General features: G+C 44.9%; 1 protein-coding gene across 2 annotated transcripts in view; it reads left to right on the forward strand.

Moving 5' to 3' along the window:
* Positions 1–26,748, forward strand: part of ITPR2 (inositol 1,4,5-trisphosphate receptor type 2) — a 616,651-nt gene that overhangs the window by 359,787 nt on the left and 230,116 nt on the right. For both annotated transcript variants that reach the window (XM_038760705.1, XM_038760713.1), the window contains 3 exons: positions 5,443–5,633; positions 12,558–12,700; positions 20,652–20,760. In XM_038760705.1, the coding sequence (XP_038616633.1) occupies positions 5,443–5,633; positions 12,558–12,700; positions 20,652–20,760 (443 nt within the window). The remainder of the gene's footprint in view (positions 1–5,442; positions 5,634–12,557; positions 12,701–20,651; positions 20,761–26,748) is intronic.

The following is a 26,748-nucleotide window of genomic DNA, read 5'->3' on the forward strand; positions in this document are numbered from 1 at the left end:
GGGACTGGATCCACCCTGATTACCTTATATCTACCCCAGCACTTCGAACAGTACTGGGCTTATAGTAAGTGGTTAATAAATACCGTCATTATTAAGTTTATTAGGATGAACCCAGTCCCTGTCCCTCAGGGGCTTACAGTCTAAGTGGGACAGAGGTAACTGAAGCGACGGGCCCAAGGTCACACAGCAAGCAACTGGCAGAGCTGCTATTATTGTTTTCAATAATAATAATAGTAATGATTCAGTCATTCAATCGTATTTATTGAGCGCTTACTGTGTGCAGAGCACTGAATGAATGCATTTTCTTGCTATTATCATCTCCCAAGTGCTCAGTAAATTCAATTATTCATTCAATTAGTCATATTTATTGAGCACTTACTGTATGCAGAGCACTGTACTAAGCGTTTGGGAAGTACAAGTTGGCAACAACTAGACGGTCCCTACCCAACAGTGGGCTCACAGTCTAGAAGGGGGAGACAGAGAGCAAAACATAATAACAAAATAAAATAAATAGATTAAACATGTGCAAATAAAATAAATAAATAAATAGAGTAATAAATCTGTACAAACGTATATCCGTATATACAGGTGCTGTGGGGAGGGGAAGGAGGTAAGGCGGGGGGGTGGAGGGGGAGGAGGGGGAGAGGAAGGAGGGGATGACGATGGTATTTGTTAAGCACTTACTTTGTGCCAGGCACTGTTCTAAGCACCGAGGTGGATAAAAGCAATTCAGGTTAGACCCAGTCCCGGTCCCACATGGGACTCACAGTCCCCAGTCTCCATCCCCATTTTCCAGATGAGGTGACTGAGGCCCAGAGAAGTGAAATGAAGTGACTTGCCCAGGGTCACACAGTAGAAAAGTGGCAGAGCCAGAATTATCACCCGTGACCTACTGACGCCCAGGCCTGTGCTCTATCCACTGAGCCACTCTACCTCTCACCCATCCAGGCCCGGGCCCCGTCCACTAGGCCCCCCTGCATCTGACTTTGGCAGTTCATTCATTCATTCATTCATTCATTCAATCATATTTATTGAGCGCTTACTGTGTGAAGAGCACTGTACTAAGCACTTGGGAAGTACAAGTTTCATTCAGTTGTATTTATTGAGCACTTACGGTGTGCAGAGCACTGTACTAAGCACTTGGGAAGTACAGGTTTCATTCAATCGTATTTATTGAGCGCTTACTATGTGCAGAGCACTGTACTAAGCGCTTGGGAAGTACAAGTCAGCAACATATAGAGACGGTCCCTACCCAACAACGGGCTCACAGTCTGGAAGGGGGAGACAGACAACAAAACAAAACATGTAGACAGGTGTCAAGTCGTCAGAACAAGCATAATTAAAGCTTGTACGTATTTATTACTCTATTTTATTTTTACATATTTATTCTATTTATTTTATTTTGTTAATATGTTTGGTTTTGTTCTCTGTCTCCCCCTTCTAGACTGGGAGCCCACTGTTGGGTAGGGACCGTCTCTATATGTTGCCAACTTGTACTTCCCAAGCGCTTAGTCCAGTGCTCTGCACACAGTAAGTGCTCAATAAATATGATTGAATGAATAAAGCTAAATGCACATCATTAACAAAATAAATAGAATAGTAGATATGTACAAGTAAAATAAATAGAGTAATAAATCTGTCCAAACATAAATACAGGTGCTGTCAACTTGTACTTCCCAAGCGCTTAGTCCAGTGCTCTGCACACAGTAAGTGCTCAATAAATACGCTTAAATGAATGAATAAAGCTAAATGCACATCATTAACAAAATAAATGGAATAGTAGATATGTACAAGTGAAATCAATAGAGTAATAAATCTGTCCAAACATAAATACAGATGCTGTCAACTTGTACTTCCCAAACGCTTAGTCCAGTGCTCTGCACACAGTAAGTGCTCAATAAACACGATTGTATGAATGAATGAATGAATAAAGCTAAATGCACATCATTAACAAAATAAATAGAATAGTAGATATGTACAAGTAAAATAGAGTAATAAATCTGTCCAAACATAAATACAGGTGCTGTCAACTTGTACTTCCCAAGCACTTAGTCCAGTGCTCTGCACACAGTAAGCGCTCAATAAACATGATTGAATGAATGAATGAACGAATAAAGCTAAATGCACATCATGAACAAAATGAATAGAATAGTAGGTATGTACAAGTAAAATAAATAGAGTAATAAATCTGTACAACCATAAATACAGGTGCTGTCAACTTGTACTTCCCAAGCGCTTAGTCCAGTGCTCTGCACACAGTAAGCGCTCAATAAATACGATTGAATGAATGAATAAAGCTAAATGCACATCATTAACAAAATAAATGGAATAGTAGATATGTACAAGTAAAATAAATAGAGTCATAAATCTGTACAAACATAAATACAGGTGCTGTCAACTTGTACTTCCCAAGCGCTTAGTCCAGTGCTCTGCACACAGTAAGCGCTCAATAAATACGATTGAATGAATGAATAAAGCTAAATGCACATCATTAACAAAATAAATAGAATAGTAGATATGTACAAGTAAAATAAATAGAGTAATAAATCTGTACAAACATTCATTCATTCATTCAATCGTATTTATTGAGCGCTCACTGTGTGCAGAGCACTGTACTAAGCGCTTGGGAAGTACAAGTTGGCAACATATAGAGATGGTCCCTACCCAACAACGGGCTCACAATATCAATATCAATATCAATAAATCGTATTTATTGAGCGCTTACTATGTGCAGAGCACTGTACTAAGCGCTTGGGAAGTACAAATTGGCATCACATAGAGACAGTCCCTACCCAACAGTGGGCTCACAGTCTAAAAGGGGGAGACAGAGAACAGAACCAAACATACCAACAAAATAAAATAAGTAGGATAGAAATGTACAAGTAAAATAAATAAATAAATAAATAAATAGAGTAATAAATATGTACAACCATATATACATATATACAGGTGCTGTGGGGAAGGGAAGGAGGTAAGACGGGGGGATGGAGAGGGGGACGAGGGGAGAGGAAAGAAGGGGATCAGTCTGGGAAGGCCTCCTGGAGGAGGTGAGCTCTCAGCAGGGCCTTGAAGGGAGGAAGAGAGCTAGCTTGGCGGATGGGCAGAGGGAGGGCATTCCAGGCCCCGGGGATGACGTGGGCCGGGGGTCGATGGCGGGACAGGCGAGAGCGAGGTACAGTGAGGAGATTAGTGGTGGAGGAGCGGAAGGTGCGGGCTGGGCAGTAGAAGGAGAGAAGGGAGGTGAGGTAGGAGGGGGCGAGGTGATGGAGAGCCTTGAAGCCCAGGGTGAGGAGTTTCTGCTTGATGCGCAGATTGATCGGTAGCCATTGGAGGTTTTTGAGGAGGGGAGTAATATGTCCAGAGCGTTTCTGGACAAAGATAATCCGGGCAGCAGCATGAAGTATGGATTGAAGTGGAGAGAGACACGAGGATGGGAGATCAGAGAGAAGGCTAGTGCAGTAGTCCAGACGGGATAGGATGAGAGCTTGAATGAGCAGGGTAGCAGTTTGGATGGAGAGGAAAGGGCGGATCTTGGCAATGTTGCGGAGCTGAGACCGGCAGGTTTTGGTGACGGCTTGGATGTGAGGGGTGAATGAGAGAGCGGAGTCGAGGATGACACCGAGGTTGCGGGCTTGTGAGACGGGAAGGATGGTAGTGCCGTCAACAGAGATGGGAAAGTTAGGGAGAGGACAAGGTTTGGGAGGGAAGACAAGGAGCTCAGTCTTCGACATGTTGAGCTTTAGGTGGCGGGCGGACATCCAGATGGAGATGTCCTGAAGGCAGGAGGAGATGCGAGCCTGGAGGGAGGGGGAGAGAGCAGGGGCAGAGATGTAGATCTGGGTGTCATCAGCGTAGAGATGATAGTTGAAGCCGTGGGAGCGAATGAGGTCACCAAGGGAGTGAGTGTAGATTGAGAACAGAAGGGGACCAAGCACTGAACCTTGGGGAACCCCCACAGTAAGAGGATGGGAGGGGGAGGAGGAGCCTGCAAAAGAGACTGAGAAAGAACGACCGGAGAGATAAGAGGAGAACCAGGAGAGGACGGTGTCTGTGAAGCCAAGGTCAGATAGCGTGTTGAGGAGAAGGGGGTGGGCCACAGTGTCAAAGGCAGCTGAGAGGTCGAGGAGGATTAGGACAGAGTAGAAGCCGTTGGATTTGGCAAGCAGGAGGTCATTGGTGACCTTTGAGAGCGCAGTTTCCGTGGAATGAAGGGGACGGAAGCCAGACTGGAGGGGGTCGAGGAGAGAGTTGTTGTTGAGGAATTCTAGGCAGCGCGTGTAGACAGTCTAGAAGGGGGAGACAAGACAACAAAACAAAACATGTGGACAGGTGTCAAGTCATCAGAATAAATAGAAGTAAAGCTAGATGCGCATCATTGACAAAATAAATAGAACAGTAGATATGTACAAGTAAAATAAGTAGAGTAATAAATCTGTACAAACATAAATACAGGTGCTGTCAACTTGTACTTCCCAAGTGCTTAGTCCAGTGCTCTGCACACAGTAAGTGCTCAATAAACACGATTGAATGAATGAATGAATGAATAAAGCTAAATGCACATCATTAACAAAATAAATAGAATAGTAGATATGTACAAGTAAAATAAATAGAGTAATAAATCTGTCCAAACATAAATACAGGTGCTGTCAACTTGTACTTCCCAAGCGCTTAGTCCAGTGCTCTGCACACAGTAAGCGCTCAATAAATACAATTGAATGAATGAATGAATGAATAAAGCTAAATGCACATCATTAACAAAATAAATAGAATGGTAGATATGTACAAGTAAAATAAATAGAGTAATAAATCTGTACAAACATAAATACAGGTGCTGTCAACTTGCACTTCCCAAGCGCTTAGAGAAGCAGCGTGGCTCAGTGGAAAGAGCACGGGCTTTGGAGTCAGAGATCATGGGTTCGAATCTTGGCCCCACCACGTCTGCTGTGTGACCTTGGGCAAGTCACTTAACTTCTCTGAGCCTCAGTTATCTCATCTGTAAAATGGGGATTAAGACTGTGAGCCCCACGTGGGACAACTTGATCACCTTGTATCCCCCCCCAGCGCTTAGAACAGTGCTCTGCACATAGTAAGCGCTTAACAAATGCCATTATTATTATTATTAAGTGCTTAGTCCAGTGCTCTGCACACAGTAAGCGCTCCATAAACACGATTGAATGAATGAATGAACGAATAAAGCTAAATGCACATCATTAACAAAATAAATAGAATAGTAGATATGTACAAGTAATAAATCTGTACAAACATAAATACAGGTGCCGTGGGGAGGGGAAGGAGGTAGGGTAGGGGGGTATGGGGAGGAGGAGAGGAAGAAGGGGGCTCAGTGTGGGAAGGCCTCCTGGAGGAGGTGAGCTCTCAGAAGGGCTTTGAAGGGAGGAAGAGAGCTAGCTTGGCGGATGCGTGGCTGTTGTCTTGTCCCTGCAGCTAAGAACCGGGGCATCGCCATTCCGGTGGATTTGGACAGCCAAGTGAACAGCCTGTTCCTCAAGAGCCACTCCAGCATGGTGCAGCGCGCGGCCCTGGGTTGGCGCATGTCAGCTCGCAGCGGGCCTCGCTTCAAGGAAGCCCTGGGCGGGCCCTCCTGGGACTACAGGAACATCATCGAGAAGCTGCAGGTAGGACACCCTCCCCGGGCGGCGGGCAGGATGCTAACCACCCTCCTCGCCTCCTCTGACCATCCGGGACTAAAGGGTGAATGGAAAAATCTGCTCATTCATTCATTCAATCGTATTTATTGATTGAATAATCAGTCCAGTGGCTCCAGTGGCTACCAATCAATCTGCGCATCAGGCAGAAACTCCTCACCCTGGGCTTCAAGGCTGTCCATCACCTTGCCCCCTCCTCCCTCACCTCCCTTCTCTCCTTCTCCAGCCCAGCCCGCACCCTCCGCTCCTCCGCCACTAATCTCCTCACCATACCTCGTTCTCGCCTGTCCCGCCATCGAGCCCCGGCCCACATCATCCCCCGGGCCTGGAATGCCCTCCCTCTGCCCACCCGCCAAGCTAGCTCTCTTCCTCCCTTCAAGGCCCTACTGAGAGCTCACCTCCTCCAGGAGGCCTTCCCAGACTGAGCCCCTTCCTTCCTCTCCCCCTCGTCCCCCTCTCCATCCCCCCCATCTTACCTCCTTCCCTTCCCCACAGCACCTGAATATATGTATAAATGTTTGTACATATTTATTACTCTATTTATTTTACTTGTACATATCTGTTCTATTTATTTTATTTTGTTAGTATGTTTGGTTTTGTCTCCCCCTTTTAGACTGTGAGCCCACTGTTGGGTAGGGACTGTCTCTATATGTTGCCAATTTGTACTTCCCAAGAGCTTAGTACAGTGCTCTGCACACAGTAAGCGCTCAATAAATACGATTGATGATGATGATGATTTATTGAGCCCATACTGTGTGCGGAGCACTATACGAAGCGCTTGGGAAGCACAAGTTGGCGACATATAGAGCCAGTCCCTACGCAACAACGGGCTCACAGTCTAGAAGGGGGAGACAGACAACAAAACAAAACACGTGGGCAGGTGTCAAGTCGTCAGAACAAATAGAATTAAAGCTAAATGCACATCATTTGCAAAATAAATGGAATAGTAAATATGTACAAGTAAAATAAATAGAGGACTAAATCTGTACAAGCATATATACGAGTGCTGTGGGGAGGGGAAGGAGGTAGGGTGGGGGGGTGGGGAGGAGGAGAGGAAGAAGGGGGCTCAGTGTGGGAAGGCCTCCTGGAGGAGGTGAGTTCTCAGTAGGGCTTTAAAGGGAGGAAGAGGGCTAGTTTGGTGGATGTGTGGAGCGAGGGAATTCCAGGGGGAATGCCCTCCGCATTTTGGTATCTATTCATTCAGAGAAGCAGCGTGGCTTAGTGGAAAGAGCCCGGGCTTGGGAGTCACAGCTCATAGGTTCTAATTCCGACTCCGCCACTTATCAGCTGTGTGACTTTGGGCAAGTCACTTCACTTCTCTGGGCCTCAGTTACCTCATCTGTTAAATGGGGATGAAGACCGTGAGCCCCACGCGGGACAGCCTGATTACCTTGCATCAACCCCAGCGCTTTGAACACTGCTTTGCGCATAGTAAGCACATAATACCGTAATTATTATTATTATTCATTTGTATTTATGGAGCGCTCACTTTGTGCAAAGCCCTGAACTAAGCGCTTGAGAGAGGGAGACAGTGTGGCCTAGTGGAAAGAGCACGAGCCTGGTATATTGGCTGGTTCTCATATCAATTGATCAATTAGTCATATTTATTGAGGGCTTGCTATATGCAGAGCACTATAATAAGCACTTGGGAGAGTAATAATAATTATAATGGTATTCATTGAGCGCTTACTATGTGCCAAGCACTGTTCTAAGAGCTGAGGTAGATACAAGGAAATCAGGTTGTCCCACATAGGACTCACAGTCTTAATTCCCATTTACCAGATAATAATAATAATAACGATGGCATTTGTTAAGCGCTTACTATGTGCAAAGCACTGTTCTAAGTGCTGGGGGGGATACAAGGTGATCAAGTTGTCCCACGGGGGGCTCACAGTCTTAGTCCCCATTTTTACAGATGAGGGAACTGAGGCTCAGAGGAGTTAAGTGACTTGCCCAAGGTCACACAGCAGACTTGTGGTGGAGCTGGGATTCGAACCCATGACCTCTGACACCAAAGCCCAGGCTCTTTCCACTGAGCCATAACTGAGGCCCAGAGAAGTGAAGTGGCTTACCCAAGATCACACAGCAGACAGGTGGCAGAGTCGGGATTAGAACCCACGTCCTCGGACTCCCAAGCCTGTGCTCTTGCCACTAAACCAAGCAGCTTACGGTGGAATTTGCAGACAAATTCCCTGCTCCTAATGAGTTTACAGTCCGGAGGGGGGCAACAGACATTAATTTGAATAAGTAATTTATACTGTATCATTTAAAGATAATAATAATAATTATGGTATTTTTTAAGCGCTTATTATGTGCCACACACTGTTCTAAGCACTGGAGGAGATACAAGGTAATCAGGTTGTCCCACGTGGGGGTCACAGTCTTAATCTCCTGAGGTAACAGACACAGAGAAGTTAAGTGACTTGCCCAAGGTCACACAGCAGACAAGTGGGGAGCCGGGATTTGAACCCACGGCCTAAGATTCCCCCTTGCCACTGGGCCATAAGTGCTGTGGGGTTGGAGTGAGTATCAAGTGTCCAAAGGTTACAGATTGAAATGTTTAGGTGCCGCAGAAGGGAGAGGGATCCAGGGATAAGGACTTGATGATGATGATGGCATTTGTTAAGCGCTTACTATGTGCAAAGCACTGTTCTAAGCGCTGGGAAGGTTACAAGGTGATCAGGTTGTCCCTCATGGGGCTCACAGTCTTCATCCCCATTTTACAGATGAGGGAACTGAGGCGTAGAGAAGTGAAGTGACTTGCCCAAAGTCACACAGCTGACAAGTGGCAGAGCCGGGATTTGAACCCATGACCTCTGACTCCAAAGCCCGGGCTCTTTCCACTGAGCCATGCTGCTTCTCCAGCCACGCTGCTTCGTCGGGGAAGGCCCTGTGGAGATCTTCGAGAAGGAGCATGGCCTAGTGAATAGCGTGGGAGTCAGTATGTCATGGGTTCTAATCCTGCCTCTGCCCTTTGTCTGCTGTATAACCTGAGCAAGTCCCTTTACTTTTCTGGGCCTCAGTTGCCTCATTCATTCATTCATTCAATCGTATTTAATCGGCGCTTACTATGTGCAGAGCACTAAGCGCCTGGAAAAGTGCAACACAGCAAAAACCAGTGACATTCCCTGCCCACCACGAGCTCACAGTCTAGAGGGGGGGAAGACGTGGCTCAGTGGAAAGAGCCCGGGCTTGGGAGTCAGAGGTCATGGGTTCAAATCCCGACTCCGCCGCTTGTCAGTTGTGTGACTTTGGGCCAGTCATTTCACTTCTCTGAGCCTCAGTTACCTCATCTGCCAAATGGGGATTACGACTGTGAGCCCCACGTGGGACGACCTGATCACCTTGTATCCTCCCCAGCGCTTAGCACAGTGCTTTGCTCATAGCAAGTGCTTAACAAATGCCATCATTATTATTATGAGAAGCAGTGTGGCTCAGTGGAAAGAGCATGGGCTTTGAAGTCAGAGGTCATGGGTTCAAATTCCGACTCTGCCACTTGTCAGCTGTGTGACTTTGGGTTAGTTACTTCACTTCTCTGAGCCTCAGTGACCTCATCTGTAAAATGGGGATTTTTTTAGCATTTTTTAAGTGCTTACTATGTGCAAAGCACTGTTCTAAGCGCTGGGGAGGTTACAGGGCAATCAGGTTGTCCCACAGGGGGCTCGCAGTCTTAATCCCCATTTTACAGATGAGGGAACTGAGGCACAGAGAAGTTAAGTGACTTGCCCAAAGTCACACAGCTGACAAGTGGCGGAGCCGGGATTTGAACCCATGACCTCTGACTCCAAAGCCCGTGCTCTTAAGAGTGTGAGCCCCATGTTGGACAACCTGATCACCTTGTAACCTCCCCAGCGCTTAGAACGGTGCTTTGCACATAGTAAGCGCTTAATAAATGCCATTATCGTAAATTAATTAATGACAGATCCAAACACAGGGGTTGGGAGGCAGGGAAGAGCAAAGGGAACTTTTTCCTCATCTTGAAAATGGGGATGGAGACTGTTAGCCCCACGTGGGATCGGGACTGTGTCCAGCCCGATTTGCAGGTATCCACCCCAGCCCTTAGTACAGTGCCTGGCACATAGTAAGTGCTTAACGAGTACCCACAATTATTATTATCATCATTATTATTGTTAGATGTGACCGTAGCAATACTTTGAAGGTGGAGAAAGTGATGGTCTGAAAGGTATGGAGGTGGAGGGAGTTCCAGGACACAGGGAGGATGTGGGAAAGGGAAGGGCAGGGAATAATAATGATGACATTTATTAAGCACTTACTATGTGCAAAGCAGTGTTCTAAGTTATGGGGAGCTTACAAAGTGATCAGATTGTCCCACGGGGGGCTCACAGTCTTCATCCCCATTTTACAGATGAGGGAACTGAGGCCCAGAAAAGTGAAGTGACTTGCCCAAAGTCACACAGCTGACAACTGGCAGAGCCGGGATTTGAACCCGTGACCTCTGACTCCAAAGCCTGGGCTCTTTTCCACTGAGCCACGCTGCTTCTCTCAGGAATGCCTGAGAAGCAGATGAGAAGCAGTGTGGCCTAGTGACAAGAGCCCGTGTTTGGGAGCCCGAGGACTTGGGTTCTAATCGTGGAGCTGTGTGACCTTGGGCAAGTCACTTCACTTCTCTGGGCCTCAGTTACCTCATCTGCCAAATGGGGATTAAGACTGTGAGCCCCACGTGGGACAACCTGATTACCTTGTATCTACCCCAGTGCTTGAACAGTGCTTGGCACATAGTATACGCTTAATGAATACCATCATTATTATTATTATCATTATGTGTCTTTTTATTGTTCTATCATACTCTCCCCAGCTCTTATAATAATAATGTCACACAGCTGACAATTGGCGGAGCCGGGATTTGAACCCATGACCTCTGACTCCAAAGCCGGTGCTCTTTCCACTGAGCCACGCTGCTTCTCTTAGTACAGTGCTCTGCGCACAGTAAGCGCTCATTAACTACAATGGAATGAATGAATGAGTGACTAGATGAGCTGATTGTCTTCTCCCTTCTGATGAGGTGCTGAAGACATGTCATCCCCCACCTCCTCAAAAATCTCCATTAGTTGTCTCTTTACCTCCCTATCAAAACGAAAACTCCTCACCATGGGCCTTAAACCCTTGCCCCCTCCTCCCTTCTCTCCTTCTACAGCCCAGCCCACACGTTTTGCTCCTCTAATGCGTGGCTCAGTGGAAAGAGCCCGGGCTTTGGAGTCAGAGGTCATGGGTTCAAATCCCGGCTCTGCCAATTGTCAGCTGGGTGACTTTGGGCAAGTCACTTCACTTCTCTATGCCCCAGTTCCCTCATCTGTAAAATGGGGATGAAAACTGTGAGCCCCCTGTGGGACAACCTGATCACCTTGTAACCTCCCCAGCCCTTAGAAGAGTGCTTTGCACATCGTAAGTGCTTAATAAATGCCATTATTATTAACCTCCTCACCTTGCCTCCATCTCGCCTGCCCCGCTGTCAACCCCTGGCCCATATCCCGCCTCTGGCCTGGAATGCCCTCCCTCCTCACATCGGACAGACAGTTCCTCTCTCCCCTTTCAAAGCTTTATTGAAACACTCCTCCTCCCAGAGGCCTTCCCAGACTAAGCCCCACTTTTCCTCATCTCCCACTCCCTTCAATCAATCAATCAATCAATCATCGTATTTATTGAGCGCTTACTGTGTGCAGAGCACTGTACTAAGCGCTTGGGAAGTACAAGTTGGTAACATATAGAGACAGTCCCTACCCAACAGTGGGCTCACAGTCTAGAAGGGGGAGACAGAGAACAAAACCAAACATACTAACACAACTGACAATTGGCAGAGCTGGGATTTGAACCCATTACCTCTGACCCCCAAGCCCGTGCTCTTTCCATTGAGCCATGCTGCAAGCACTTTAAGTTCTTATTATATCTAGAGCACTGTGTTAAGTGCCCGGAAAAATACACAGGTGATATTAGACCCAGCACTGGCCCTCAAGGAGTTCCCAACCTGAGAACGAGGAAGGGCAGAAGGGACAAGCTAAGCGCTCAACAAATACGATTGAATGAATGACAAGCGACAGACACGAGACACATAGAGAAGGATGAAACAATAAAAACAAAAACAGTAAAAGAGACAAGGCCCATAATAGATGACAAGGGATCCGAGCAGTGTGGCTAGGGGAGCAGAGTTTCGGTTCTTCTTCTTACTTTTATGGCATTTATTAAGCACTTACCCTGACTCGCCCCCTTTATTCTTCCCCCCGAAACCCGGCACTTATGTATGTATCTGTCATTTCATTTATTTATATTGATATCTGTATATTTGTACTGATGTCTGCCTCTCCCCCTCTAGACTGTGAGCTCGTTGTGGGCAGGGACTGTCACTCTATCGTTGTATTGTTCTTTCCCAAGTGCTTAGTGCAGTGCCCTGCACACAGTAAGCACTCAATAAATACGATTAAATGAATGAACAATTGACTGTCACTCTTTATTGTTGTATTGTTCTTTCCCAAGTGCTCAGTGCAGTGCTCTGCACACGGTAAGCACTCAATAAATACGATTAAATGAATGAACAAATGAACACAAGAAGATGAGTCCTCTTGGTTTGTGGTCATTGGGTTGTACATATTTATTATGGTTGTACATATTTATTACTCTATTTATTTATTTATTTATTTATTTTACTTGTACATTTCTATCCTACTTATTTTGTTGGTATGTTTGGTTCTGTTCTCTGTCTCCCCCTTTTAGACTGTGAGCCCACTGTTGGGTAGGGACTGTCTCTATGTGATGCCAATTTGCACTTCCCAAGCGCTTAGTACAGTGCTCTGCACATAGTAAGCGCTCAATAAAAAATACGATTGATTGATTGATTGATTGGGTGCCAAAGCGCTTTTTCCCGGTGTCCGTTCTCCTCAGGACGTGGTGGCATGCCTGGAACAGCAGATGAGCCCGATGATGCAGGCGGAGTTCTCCGTGCTGGTGGACGTCCTGCACAGTCCTGAGCTTCTCTTCCCCGAGGGCAGCGAGGCCAGGATCCGCTGTGGGGCTTTCATGTCCAAGTGAGTACGCGACCTTCTGTCCGAGAAACCTGCCTAACACCTCTGATCGATTATAATAAGAATAATTCTAGTATCTCTGATCGATTATCATAGTAATGATTCTAGTATTTGTTAAGCGCTTGCTATGTGTCGGGCACTGTACTGAGCGCCGGGGCGGATACGAGAAAATCGGGTTGGACACAGTCCCAGGCCCGTGTGGGGCTCACAGTCTCAATTCCCATTTTACAAATGAGGGAATTGAGACACAGAGAATAATAATAATAATAACGGTATTTGGTAAGATCTTACCACGTTCTGGGCACTGAACTAAGCGCTAGGGTGGACACAAGCTAATCGGGTTTATTTATTCATTTATTTATAAATAAATTTATTTATTTATTTATTTATTTTACTTGTACGTATCTATTCTATTTATTTTATTTTGTTAGTATGTTTGGTTTTGTTCTCTGTCTCCCCTTTTTCGACTGTGAGCCCACTATTGGGTAGGGACTGTCTCTATATGTTGCCAACTTGTACGTCCCAAGTGCTTAGTACAGTGCTCTGCACATAGTAAGCGCTCAATAAATACGATTGATGATGATGATGAACTTGTACTTCCCAAGCACTTAGTACAGTGCTCTGCACACAGTAAGCGCTCAATAAATACGATTGATGATGATGATGATGATGACACAGTCCCTGTCCCGTGTGGGGCTCACAGTCTCCATTCCCATTTTACAGATAAGGTAACTGAGATACAGAGAATAATAATGATGGTATTTGTTAAATGCTTACTACGTGTCGGGCGCTGTACTGAGCGCTAGGGTAGATGCAAGCAAATCGGGTCGGACGCAGTCCCTGTCCCATGTGGGGCTGACAGTCTTGATCCCCATTTTGCAGATGAGGGAACTGAGGCCCAGAGAAATGAAGTGACTTGTCCAAGGTCACACAGCAGACAAGTTGTGGCTGTCTCCCTTGCCAGACTGTATTTATTACTCTATTTATTTATTTATTTATTTGTTTGTTTGTTTGTTTGTTTGTTTATTTATTTTACTTGTACATATCTATTCTATTTATTTTATTTTGTTAGTATGTTTGCTTTTGTTCTCTGTCTCCCCCTTTTAGACTGTGAGCCCACTGTTGGGTAGGGACTGTCTCCTATATGTTGCCAACTTGTACTTCCCAAGCGCTTAGTACAGTGCTGTGCACACAGTAAGCGCTCAATAAATACGATTGATTGATTGATTGATTGTAAATTCATTGTGTTGTGAGCAGGGAATGTGGCTACCAACTCTTTTGAATTGTATGCTCCCAAGCACTTCCTACAGTGCTCTGCACTCAGTAAGTGTTCAGTGAATCCCGTTGATTGATCAACTGATTACAGTATTTATGAAGCAGCATGGACTAGTGGATAGAGCACAGGCCTGAGAGTCAGGAGGACCTGGGTTCTAATCCTGGCTCCGCCATTTGTCTGTTGTGTGACCTTGGTCAAGGCATGTCACTTCTCCGTGCCTCAGTTGCCTCATCTGTAAAATGGAGATTAAGACTGTGAGCCCAGTGCGGGACAGGGACTGCGTCCAAACCTGATCTACCTCAGCACTTAGAACAGTGCTTAGCATACAGTAAGTGCTTAACCAATACCACAAAACACACACACACAACCCTCCCCTCCACCCTTCTCTGTCTCTCTGCCTCTCTTTCCCTCCACTTTAAACAGCTCCAACAAACCAAGATAGCTTTCACATGTATTTGGCTTTATTTTTCCAACTAATGTTGCTGCATCCAGAACTGAAAAGCACAATCTTTAAGACTGACTTTTTGTAGCACAAAGAGAGCAAATATATGTTTGTGGCGAGCGGCAATATTTTTACTGAAATGTGCATTATCCATCATACATTGCCATTTCACTGACACTATAATTTACCCATTCATTTTATGACCTTATTTTCCTGACGGAATTCTCTCCCTATGATGTGTAGAGGGAGTTCTCCTAAATTGCACTCGGTTTAAAACAACTGTGGTTAATCAGCCTCAATTTTTCTCCGTTGCTATAATCAGTTTCCTGGCCGTGAGGCAGAATTATGCATTCTTTCTCAGAAATAAACAAAATGGGTGAAGACTATCAAAGAAAAAAACAGGTGAATCAAGAATGAGCCACTTGGTTCACACATCGGAAGATGATATTGCTGATGAATGGGCTATCAATCAATCGATCAGCGGTATTTATTGAGCCTTTCACATATCAGAAGATGATATTACTGATGAATGGGCTATCAATCAATCGATCAGCGGTATTTATTGAGCCTTACTATGTTGAAGTGTTGAAGACAGCTGCGGCTTTGAGGATTAGGATAGAGTAGAGGCCGCTGGATTTGGCAAGAAAGAGATCGTCGGTGACTTTTGAGAGGGAGGTTTTCTTGGAGTGAAGGGAAGGAAAGGCAGATCGGAGGGGGTCAAGGAGAGAATTGGAAGAGAGGAATTTGAGACAGCGGGTGTCAACAATGTGCTCAAGAAGTTTGGAGATGAATAATAGTTATACTAATTATGGTATTTGTTAAGCGCTTGCTATGTGCCAAGCGCTGTTCTACTCGCTGGGGTAGATACAAGGTAATCAGGTTGTCCCACGTGGGGTTCCCAATCTGAATCCCCATTTTACAGATGACGTAACTGAGGCCCAGAGAAGTTAAGCGGCCTGCCCAGGGTCACACAGCACACAAGTGGCGGAGCCGGGATTAGAACTCACTTCCTCTGACTCCCAAGCCCGGGCTCTTTTCACTAAGCCATTAGCGGTAGAAGGGAGATGGGGTGAAAACTGGAGGGAGCCGTGAGGTCAAGAGAGAGTTTTTTCAGGATAAAGGAGACATGGGCATATTTGAAAGCAGTGGGGAAGGAGGCATTGGAGAGTGAACAGTTGAAGACTGATAGATCATCATCATCATCAATCGTATTTATTGAGCGCTTACTGTGTGCAGAGCACTGTACTAAGCGCTTGGAAAGTACAAATTGGCATCATAACTATAGATGACTTGACACCTGTCCACATTTTTTGTTTTGTTGTCTGTCTCCCCCGTCTAGACTGTGAGCCCGTTGTTGGGTAGGGACCGTCTCTATATGTTGCCAACTTGTACTTCCCAAGCGCTTAGTCCAGTGCTCTGCACACAGTAAGTGCTCAATAAAGCGCTGGGGAAGCAGCATGGCTCAGTGGAAAGAGCACGGGCTTTGGAGTCAGAGGTCGGGGGTTCAAATCCTGGCTCCGCCAATTGTCAGCTGTGTAACTTTTGGCAAGTCACTTAACTTCTCTGTGTCTCAGTTCCCTCATCTGTAAAATGGGGATTAAGACTGTGAGCCCCCCGTCGGACAACATGATCACGTTATAACTTCCCCAGCGGACAACATGATCACGTTATAACCTCCCCAGCGCTTAGAACAGTGCTTTGCACATAGTAAGCACTTAATAAATGCCATCATAATAAATACGATTGAATGAACGAATGAACGAAAGATGGCGGTCAGCGTGGCATAGTGGATTGACAACATGATCACGTCGGACAACATGATCACGTTATAACCTCCCCAGCGCTTAGAACAGTGCTTTGCACGTAGTAAGCGCTTAATAAATGCCATCATAATAAATACGATTGAATGAACGAATGAATGAAAGATGGCGGTCAGCGTGGCATAGTGGATAGATTGTTGTTGTCTTATGCCATTGAGTCGTGTCTGACCAATAGTGACACCATAGACACATCTCTCCCAGAACGCCCCACCTCCACCTGCAGTCGTTCTGGTAGCGGATCCACAGAGTTTTCATGGTAAAAATCTGGAAAGCGTTTACTATCGTCGCCTTCCGTGCAGTAAACTCGAGTCTCTGCCCTGGACTCCGCAACATTGCCAAGATCCGCCCTTTCCTCTCCATCCATACCGCTACCCTGCTCATTCAAGCTCTCATCCTATCCCGTCTGGACTACTGCATCAGCCTTCTCTCTGATCTGCCATCCTCGTGTCTCTCTCCACTTCAATCCACACTTCATGCTGCTGCCCGGATTATCTTTGTCCAGAAACGCTCTGGGCATATTACTCCCCTCCTCAAAAATCTCCAGTGGCTACCAGTCAATCTGCGCATCAGGCAGAAACTCCTCACCCTGGGCTTCCAGGCTGTCCATCCCCTCGCCCCCTCCTACCTCACCTCCCTTCTCTCCTTCTCCAGCCCAGCCCGCACCCTCCGCTCCTCCGCCGCTAATCTCCTCACCGTACCTCATTCTCGCCTGTCCGGCCATCGACCCCCAGCCCACGTCATCCCCCGGGCCTGGAATGCCCTCCCTCTGCCCATCCGCCAAGCTAGCTCTCTTCCTCCCTTCAAGGCCCTGCTGAGAGCTCACCTCCTCCAGGAAGCCTTCCCAGACTGAGCCCCTTCCTTCCTCTCCCCCTCGTCCCCCTCTCCATCCCCCCATCTTACCTCCTTCCCTTCCCCACAGCACCTGTATATATGTATATATGTTTGTACATATTTATTACTCTATTTATTTATTTTACTTGTACATATCTATTCTATTTATTTTATTTTGTTAGTAGGTTTGGTTTTGTCTCCCCCTTTTAGACTGTGAGCCCACTGTTGGGTAGGGACTGTCTCTATATGTTGCCAATTTGTACTTCCCAAGTGCTTAGTACAGTGCTCTGCACATAGTAAGCGCTCAATAAATACGATTGATGATGATTGATGATGACTCTCTTCCGTGCCTCTGCTGCCCAGCACGGGGGAGTTTTGACTTGTAGCAGATGGCCTGCCGCTCGCTAGCCACTGGCCAAGCTAGGAATGGAGTGGGTAGGCCTCTGCTTCACTCTCCTTTCCTTAGTCGCAACTGACAGAGGACTGAAAACTCCACCCTGAGAGGGGAGTGAATAGGTAGCCTAGGGATTGTCTCTCTTTGTTGCTTAATTGTACTTTCCAAGCATTTAGCACAGTGCTCTGCACACAGGAAGCGCTCAATAAATGCGACTGAAAGAATGAATGATAGAGCACAGGCCTTGGGGTCAGAAGGTCATGGGTTTTAATCCCAGCTCCACCACTTGACTGCTGTGTGACCTCGGGCAAGTCGCTTCACTTCTCTCCGCCTCAGTTACCTCATCTATAAAATGGGGATTGTGACTGTGAGCCCCCACATGGGACAGGGACCATGTCTAACTTCGTCCCCCTCATCTTACCTCCTTCCCTTCCCCACAGCACCTGTATTATATGTATATATGTTTGTACATATTTATTACTCTATTTATTTATTTATTTATTTTACTTGTACATATCTATTCTACTTATTTTATTTTGTTAGTATGTTTGGTTTTGTTCTCTGTCTCCCCCTTTTAGACTGTGAGCCCACTGTTGGGTAGGGACTGTCTCTATATGTTGCCAACTTATACTTCCCAAGCATTTAGTACAGTGCTCTGCACACAGTAAGCGCTCCATAAATACGATTGATTGATTGATTGATACTGAGAGCTCACCTCCTCTAGGAGGCCTTCCCATACTGAGCCCCTTCCTTCCTCTCCCCCTCGTCCCCCTCTCCATCCCCCATCTTACCTCCTTCCCTTCCCCACAGCACCTATATATGTATATATGTTTGTACATATTTATTACTCTATTTATTTATTTTACTTGTACATATCTATTCTATTTATTTTATTTTGTTAGTATGTTTGGTTTTGTTCTCTGTCTCCCCCTTTTAGACTGTGAGCCCACTGTTGGGTAGGGACCGTCTCTATATGTTGCCAACTTGTACTTCCCAAGTGCTTAGTACAGTGCTCTGCACACAATCAGTGCTCCATAAATACGATTGATTGATTGATTGATTGACTGTATCCACCCCAGAGCTTAGAAGAGTGCTGGGCACATAGTAAGCACTTAACTAATGCTATTATTATCATCATCATCATAATTAATATGGGAGAGAGTAAATGTTTTGAGAAGATGAGAAGGGATGGCGTCAGAGGCACAGGAGGAGGGGGTAGAATTTGAGAGGAGTAGGGGGAATCTCCTTTTGGGATACTGCTGGGAAGTATGGGAATGCTGAGGAGGGGCCTGAAGGAGGAAGGAACCAGAGAGGAGCAGACGAGCTTTGAGGGAGACCACACTTAAAGGTTTCCATTTTACCGATGAGGTTTGCCTGTATATATGTATATATGTCTGTACATATTTATTACTTTATTTATTTATTTATTTTACCTGTACATATCTATTCTATTTATTTTATTTTGTTAGTATGTTTGGTTTTGTTCTCTGTCTCCCCCTTTTAGACTGTGAGCCCACTGTTGGGTAGGGACTGTTCTCTGTATGTTGCCAACTTGTACTTCCCCAGCGCTTAGTACAGTGCTCTGCACACAGTAAGCGCTCAATAAATACGATTGATGATGATGATGACTGTCTCTATATGTTGCCATCTTGTACTTCCCAAGCGCTTAGTACAGTGCTCTGCACACAGTAAGCGCTCAATAAATACGATTGATTGATTGATTTGCCACCAGCTCATTAGAGGAGGGAGTTACGAAGGTCATGGGTTCTAATCCCAGCTCCTCCATGTGTCTGCTGTGTGACCGTGGGCAACTCACTTCACTACTCTGGGCCTCAGTTACCTCATCTGTAAAGTGGGGATTGAGAAAGTGAGCCCCATTTGAGATAGGGACTGTGTCTTACCCGATTTGCTTGTAACCACCCCAGCCCTTAGTACAGTGCCTGGCACATAGTAGGCGCTTAACAAATTCCATAATAATAATAATAATAATGATTATTATTATTATTATTAAAGGATGGTTGAAAAGAGTGTTAAAAGATTAGTATTTCCATACTTCAAATTCCATTTCTTGTATATGGCAGCCATCTTTCAATTTACCTGCCGGAAAAATGGAAATCATAATTGTCTGCTTATTTCCAAAGTGTCCTGTAAGGAGGAATGTTTGGGAAAAATCAATAGGATTCTGAATTAGATACGAATATATCTATATGTATTTATGTAAAACTTTAAATGGACTTTGAAGTTAATTGAAATGGGATTAGTGTTTAATTCTATGTTGAAATATTGATAAAAATTGGAATTGATAATAATAATGATGGCATTTGTTAAGCGCTTACTATGTGCAAAGCACTGTTCTAAGCGTGGGGAGATACAAGGTGATCGGGTTGTCCCATGGGGGGCTCACAGTCTTAATCCCCATTTTACAGATGAGGGAACTGAGACACAGAGACATTAAGTGACTTGCCCAAAGTCACACAGCTGACAAGTGGCGGAGCTGGGATTTGAACCCATGACCTCTGCTTTCCAAGTTGATGAATAAATATTGGGGAACTTGGGGTATCTAATTTGATGCAGTTTAGCTTAGTAGCAAGAACGTGGGTCTCAGAGCCATATTACCTGGGTTGTAATCTTGGCTCTGCCACTGGCCTGTTGTGGGACCTTCGGCAGGTCACTTGATTTCTCTTTGCCTCAGTTTCCTCATCTGGAAAATGGGGATACAGTGCTCAGTACTTGCTCTTGTTTTCTGTCAGACTTTGAGCCCCATGTGGGACAGGGACTGTATCTAACCTGATTATCTTATATCTACCCCAGTGCTTAGTGTGTTTGGCATAGAGTAATAATAATACTAATGATGATAATAATAATAATGATAATAATTAGTAAGCACATAAATACCACAATTATTATACTTTTACAATTAATACTTCTAGACTGTGAGCCCACCTTTTAGACTGTGAGCCCACTGTTGGGTAGGGACTGTCTCTATATGTTGCCAATTTGTACTTCCCAAGCGCTTAGTACAGTGCTCTGCACGTAGTAAGCGCTCAATAAATACGATTGATGATGATGACGATGATAATACCTACCTTTTCTTTTTTTAAAAAAATGGAATATGCCTAAATTTTTTCCTTATCATTTAAAGTGTGGAGAGAATGCACTGTCTTATTTAAGATTCAATGTTTTACTTTAAGGTTGATTAATCATACAAAGAAGCTAATGGAGAAAGAGGAAAAACTCTGCATTAAAATTCTTCAGACGTTACGAGAAATGCTAGACAAGAAAGACAGCTTCGTGGAAGAGGTACTTTGCATTTTAAGAATTTAAAATAAAGTAGTAATAGCAGGTTTCAGTAACCCTTGAGTAGGAACAGAGTTTTATGTGATCTGCCTTGGTAAAGTCAAAACTCTTCTTTGGAGGAATTAGGTGTATTTTCTTTTTACATTTAGTTTGGATTTGCTTTGCATTTTTGCGGGGCTGGAGTTGGGTTGGGGTACCCTAACATCTGATTTGGTATTGACTTAAGAATTTGATATGTTAGTCAACACTTGTGGCTTGATAATAATAATAATGATGGCATTTAATAAGCACTTACTATGTGCAAAGCAGTGTTCTTAGTGCTGGGGAGGTAACAAAGTAATCAGGTTGTCCCACGGGGGGCTCAAAGTCTTAATCCCCATTTTACAGATGAGGTAACTGGGGCACAGAGAAGATGCAGTGACTTGCACAGAGAAGATGCACACAGTGACTTGCCCACAGTCACACAGCTGACAATCGGCGGAGCCGGGATTTGAACCCATGACCTCTGACTTCAAAGCCGGGCTCTTTCCACTGAGCCACGTTGCTTGATAATAACAGAATCACACAGTCCTTAACAACAACGGAAATGCATTAGTCTAATGTGAATTAAATTGTCATTTATTGTAAGAGTCAAGGGCTACTGGATAAGCATTTTCATGTGCCGTACTGCCTCTTCAACATGGATTTTGATGATCATTTTTGAGACTGCATAAGAGATCATAATTCCTCTAGTTGAATTTTTAGGCTACATAGCTGGGTAATAATAATGCTAATAATGGAATTTGTTAAGCACTTACTTTGTGCCAGGTACTGTACTAAGCACTGGGGTGGATTCATTCATTCATTCTTTCTAGTCGTATTTATTGAGCACTTACTGTGTGCAGAGCACTGGACTAAGCGCTTGGGAAGTACAAGTTGGCAACATTTAGAGACGGTCCCTACCCAACAGCGGGCTCACAGTCTAGAAGGGGGAGACAGACAACAAAACAAAACATATTAACAAAATAAAATAAATAGAATAAATATGTACAAATAAAATAAATAGAGTAATAAATACGTACAAACATATATACATATATACAGGTGCTGTGGGGAGGGGAAGGAGGTAAGATGGGGGGATGCAGAGGGGGACGAGGGGGAGAGGAAGGAAGGGGCTCAGTCTGGGAAGGCCTCCTGGAGGAGGTGAGCTCTCAATAGGGCTTTGAAGGGATCAGTAGGCCTTTGAAGGGATACAAACAAATCGAGTTGGACACAGTCACTGTCCCATGTGGGGCTCACAGTCTCAATCCCCATTTTAGAGATGAGGTCACTGAGGCCCAGAGAAGTGACGTGACTTACCCAAGGTCACACAGCAGAGAAGTGGCGGAGCCGGGATTAGAACCCATGACCTCCTGACTCTCAAGCCCGTGCTCTATCCGCTACACCATAATGCTTCTCCTAATGTCCCACACCTATAAGAAGCAGCAGTAGCAATAGTAGTCAGTAGTAATTTCATTCATTCATTCAGTCGTATTTATTGAGCGCTTACTGTGTGCAGAGCACTGGACTAAGTGCTTGGGAAGTACAAGTTGGCAACATATAGAGACGGTCCCTACCCAACAACAGGCTCACAGTCTAGAAGGGGGAGACAGACATAAAACAAAACATGTGGACAGGTGTCAAAGTCGTCAGAACAAATAGAATTAAAGTTATATGCACATCATTAACAAAATAAATAGAATAGTAAATATGTACAAGTCAAATAGAGTAATAAATCTGTACAAACATATTCATTCATTCATTCAATCATATTTATTCAGCGCTTACTATGTGCAGAGCACTGTACTAAGCGCTTAGGAAGTACAAGTTGGTAACATATACAGACAGTCCCTACCCAACAGCGGGCTCACAGTCTAGAAGGGGGAGACAGACAACCAAACAAATTAACAAAATAAAAGAAATAGAGTATGTAAATATGCACAAGTAAAATAAATAGAGTAATAAATTTGTACAAACTTGTATACAGGTGCTGTGGGGAGGGGAAGGAGGTAGGGTGGAGGGGATGGGGAGGGGGAGAGGAAAAAAAGGGCTCAGTCTGGGAAGAGGGGCGCGCATCATTGATTGTGTCCAGACTGTAAGGTTGTTGTGGGTTAGGGCTCTCCCAAGCGCTTAGTACAGTGTTGTGCACACAGTGAGTGCTCAGTAAATAACATTGATTGATTGACATTTGTGGGTGCGATAATCCTCACCCAGTCTGCCCTGCAGGATCAACCCGGTGTGATATATGCTGCCAACTTGTACTTCCCAAGTGCTTAATACAGTGCTTTGCACACAGTAAGCTCTCAATAAATACGATTGAATGAATGAATGATTTGTCCAAGAGCACTGTTCAAGGGGTGAACCCTGCAACTTCAAAGAGTGGTGGCCAGGAGGGTGGCAAGGCCTTGGATGAAAAAGACTCCCAAAATTCATTGAGCAATGGGATTTATTGAGTGTTTACTATGTGCAAGCACTGTACTAAGCACAGGGTAGAGTATCAGAAGAGAAGAGAGAAGCAGCGTGGCTCAGTGGAAAGAGCACGGGCTTTGAAGTCGGAGGTCATGGGTTCAAATCCCAGCTCTGCCACTTGTCAGCTGTGTGACTTTGGGCAAGTCACTTCACTTCTCTGTGCCTCAGTTACCTCCTCTGTAAAATGGGGATTAAGACTGCGAGCCCCCCATGTGACAACCTGATCACCTTGTAACCTCCCCAGTGCTTAGAACAGTGCTTTGCACATAGTAAGTGCCTAATAAATGCCATTATTATTAGTATTAGAGTACCCTACAACAGAGTTGGTAGACACGTTCCCTGCCCACAGTGAGCTTACAGTCTAGAGGGGGAATCAGAGATGATTATGTGTCTGGTAATCATTGTAATAATAATGATGGCATTTGTTAAGCACTTACTCTGTGAGAAGCACTGTTCTAAGCACTGGGGGGGGATACAAGGTGATCAGGTTGTCCCATGTGGGGCTCACAGTCTTCATCTCCATTTTACAGAAGAGGTAACTGAGTCACCGAGAAGTTAAGTGACTTGTCCAAAATCACACAGCTGAGAAGTGGCAGAGCCGGGATTAGAACTCATGACCTCTGACTCCCAAGCCCGGGCTCTTTCCAGTGAGCCATGCTGCTTCCCTAATGAAATAATAATGGTATTTGTTAAGCGCTTACTATGTGCCAGGCAATGTTCTAAGCACTAGGGTAGATACAAGGTAATCAGGTTGTCCCACGTGAGGCTCATGGTCTTAATCCCCATTTTTCAGATGACGGAACTGAGGCACAGAGAAGTTAAATGACTTGCCTAAAGTCACACAGCTGACAAGTGGCAGAGCTGGGATTCATTCATTCATTCATTCAATTGTATTTATTGAGCGCTTACTGTGTGCAGAGCACTGTACTAAGCGCTTGGGAAGTACAAGTTGGCAACATATAGAGACGGTCCCTACCCAACAGCAGGCTCGCAGTCTAGAAGGGGAAGACAGACAACAAAACATATTAACAAAATAAAATAAATAGAATAAAAATGTACAAGTAAGATTTGAACCCATGACCTCTGACTCCTAGGCCGTGCTCTTTCCACTAAGCCACGCTGCTTCTCAAGTGCTTGTACTCTCCCAAGCGCTTAGTACAGTGCTCTGCACATAGTAAGCGCTCAATAAATACGATTGATGATGATGATGATGTGCACACAGTAAGTGCTCAGTAAATATAATAGAATAAATAAGTAAATCATAAATAAATGATGATGAGGGAAATAAGTGCTGTGGGGCTGAGTGGAGGATTGAATAAGGGGAGCAAATCAGGGTGGCACTGAAGAAAGTGAGAAAAGGGGAAATGAGGGCATAGTCTTGCAGAGAAGTGGCAAGGCCTAGTGGAAAGAGCATGGGTCTAGGAGTTCTAATGGGACCTGGGTTCTAATTCTGGCTCTGCCGCTTGTCCGCTGCGTCAACTTGGGCAAAGCGCTTCACTTCTCTTGGCCTCAGTTCCCTTATCTGTCAAATGGGAATTAAGACAGTGAGCTCCGTGTGGGACAGGGACTGTGTCCAACTTGATTTTCATGTATTGATCCCAAGCGCTTAGTACAGTGCCAGGTATATAGTAAGTGCTTTATTTTATTTTGTTAGTATGTTTGGTTGTGTTCTCTGTCTCCCCCCTTTTAGACTGTGAGCCCACTATTGGGTAGGGACTGTCTCTATATATTGCCAACTTGTACTTCCCAAGCGCTTAGTACAGTGCTCTGCACACAGTAAACGCTCAATAAATATGATTGATGATGATGACGATGAAGTGCTTAGCAAATGCCACCGTCGTCATGAGTTGCAGAAGGCCATTGAAGGTGGGGAGTGATTGCCTGACAGAAACATGTGGGAGGCTTGATCTTAATGATTCATAATCAATCAGTCAATCAGTGTATTTACTGCGCACTTACTGTGCGCAGAGCACTGTAAGCAAGTTGGACACTTCCTACTGCGGTGTTATTTCTGAATACAAGTTTTAGTAAGTTGTAAAAAGAAAAAGAGTTTTTACATACTGAGCTATAGATTAGGTCCAGAGCCTCTAAAGGATGGGGACCCAGACAGTCAACAGATAGGCCCTCATAATAATAATAATGGTAATGATAATAATAACTGTGGTATTTGTTAAGCGCTTACTATGTACCAAGCACTGTTCTAAGCGCTGGGGTAGATACAATGATAATAATAATAATGATAGCATTTGTTGAGCGCTTACTATATGCAAAGCACTGTTTTAAGCTCTGGGGGTATAAAAGGTGATTAGGTTGTCCCACAGGGGGCTCAAAGTCTTCATCCCCATTTTGCAGATGAGGGAACTGAGGCACGGAGAAGTCAAGTGACTTCCCAAAGTCACACAGCTGACAACTGGCGGAGTTGGGATTTGAACCCATGACCTCTGACTCTAAAGCCCTTGCTCGTTCCCCTGAACCATGCTGCTTCTCTATTCAAGACTTTTGGGTCGGACACAGGCCGTGCCCCACACAAGATTCACAATCCCCATTAATTTATTCATTCATTCATTTGTATTTATGGAGCACTGTGTGCACAGCACTGTACTGAACACTTGGGAGAGTATGATACAACAATAGACACATTCCCCACCCACAATGAGCTTACAGTCTAGACGGAGGGAGACAGAACTCAATACAAATAAATAGAATTACAGATATGTACATACGTACTGTGGGGCTGGGAGGGGGGAAGAGCAAAGGGAGCAAGTCAGGGAGTGGGAGATGAGGAAAAGCAATCAATCGTATTTATTGAGCGCTTACAGTCTAGAAGGAAAAGTGGGGCTTAGTCTGGGAAGGCCTCTTGGAGGAGACGGGCCTTCATTGAGGCTTTGAACAATGAAGCCAATTGTGAGGAGATTTTCTTGGATGTGGAGGTGGATGGGCACCTACTGGAGTTTTATGAGGAGGGGGTGACGTGTCCTGAGCGTTTTTGTCGAAAAATGATCCGGGAAGCAGAGTGAAGTATGGACTGGAGTGGAGAGAGACAGGAGGCTGGGAGGTCAGCGAGGAGGCCGATGTGGTAATTCAGGTGGGATAGGATGAATGACTATATTAACATGGTACCAATATTTTTGGAGAGGAAAGAGCGGATTTTAGTTATGAAGGTGGGGTAATTCAGGTGGGATAGGATGAGTGACTATATTAACATGGTACCAATATTTTTGGAGAGGAAAGAGCGGATTTTAGTTATATCATGAAGGTGGGGTAATTCAAGTGGGATAGGATGAGTGACTATATTAACATGGTAGCAATATTTTGGGAGAGGAAAGAGCAGATTTTAGTTATATCATGAAGGTGGGACTGACAGGATGTAGTGATGGATTGAATATAAGGGTTGAATGAGAGGGAGGAATGAAGGATAACACCCAGGTTCCGGGCTTGTGAAACAGGAAGGGTAGTGGTGCCGTCTACAATGACGGGAAAGTCAAAGGGAGGACATGGTTTGGG

This window comes from Tachyglossus aculeatus, chromosome 2 (assembly GCF_015852505.1).
Source record: "Tachyglossus aculeatus isolate mTacAcu1 chromosome 2, mTacAcu1.pri, whole genome shotgun sequence".
NCBI classification, from domain to species: domain Eukaryota; kingdom Metazoa; phylum Chordata; class Mammalia; order Monotremata; family Tachyglossidae; genus Tachyglossus; species Tachyglossus aculeatus.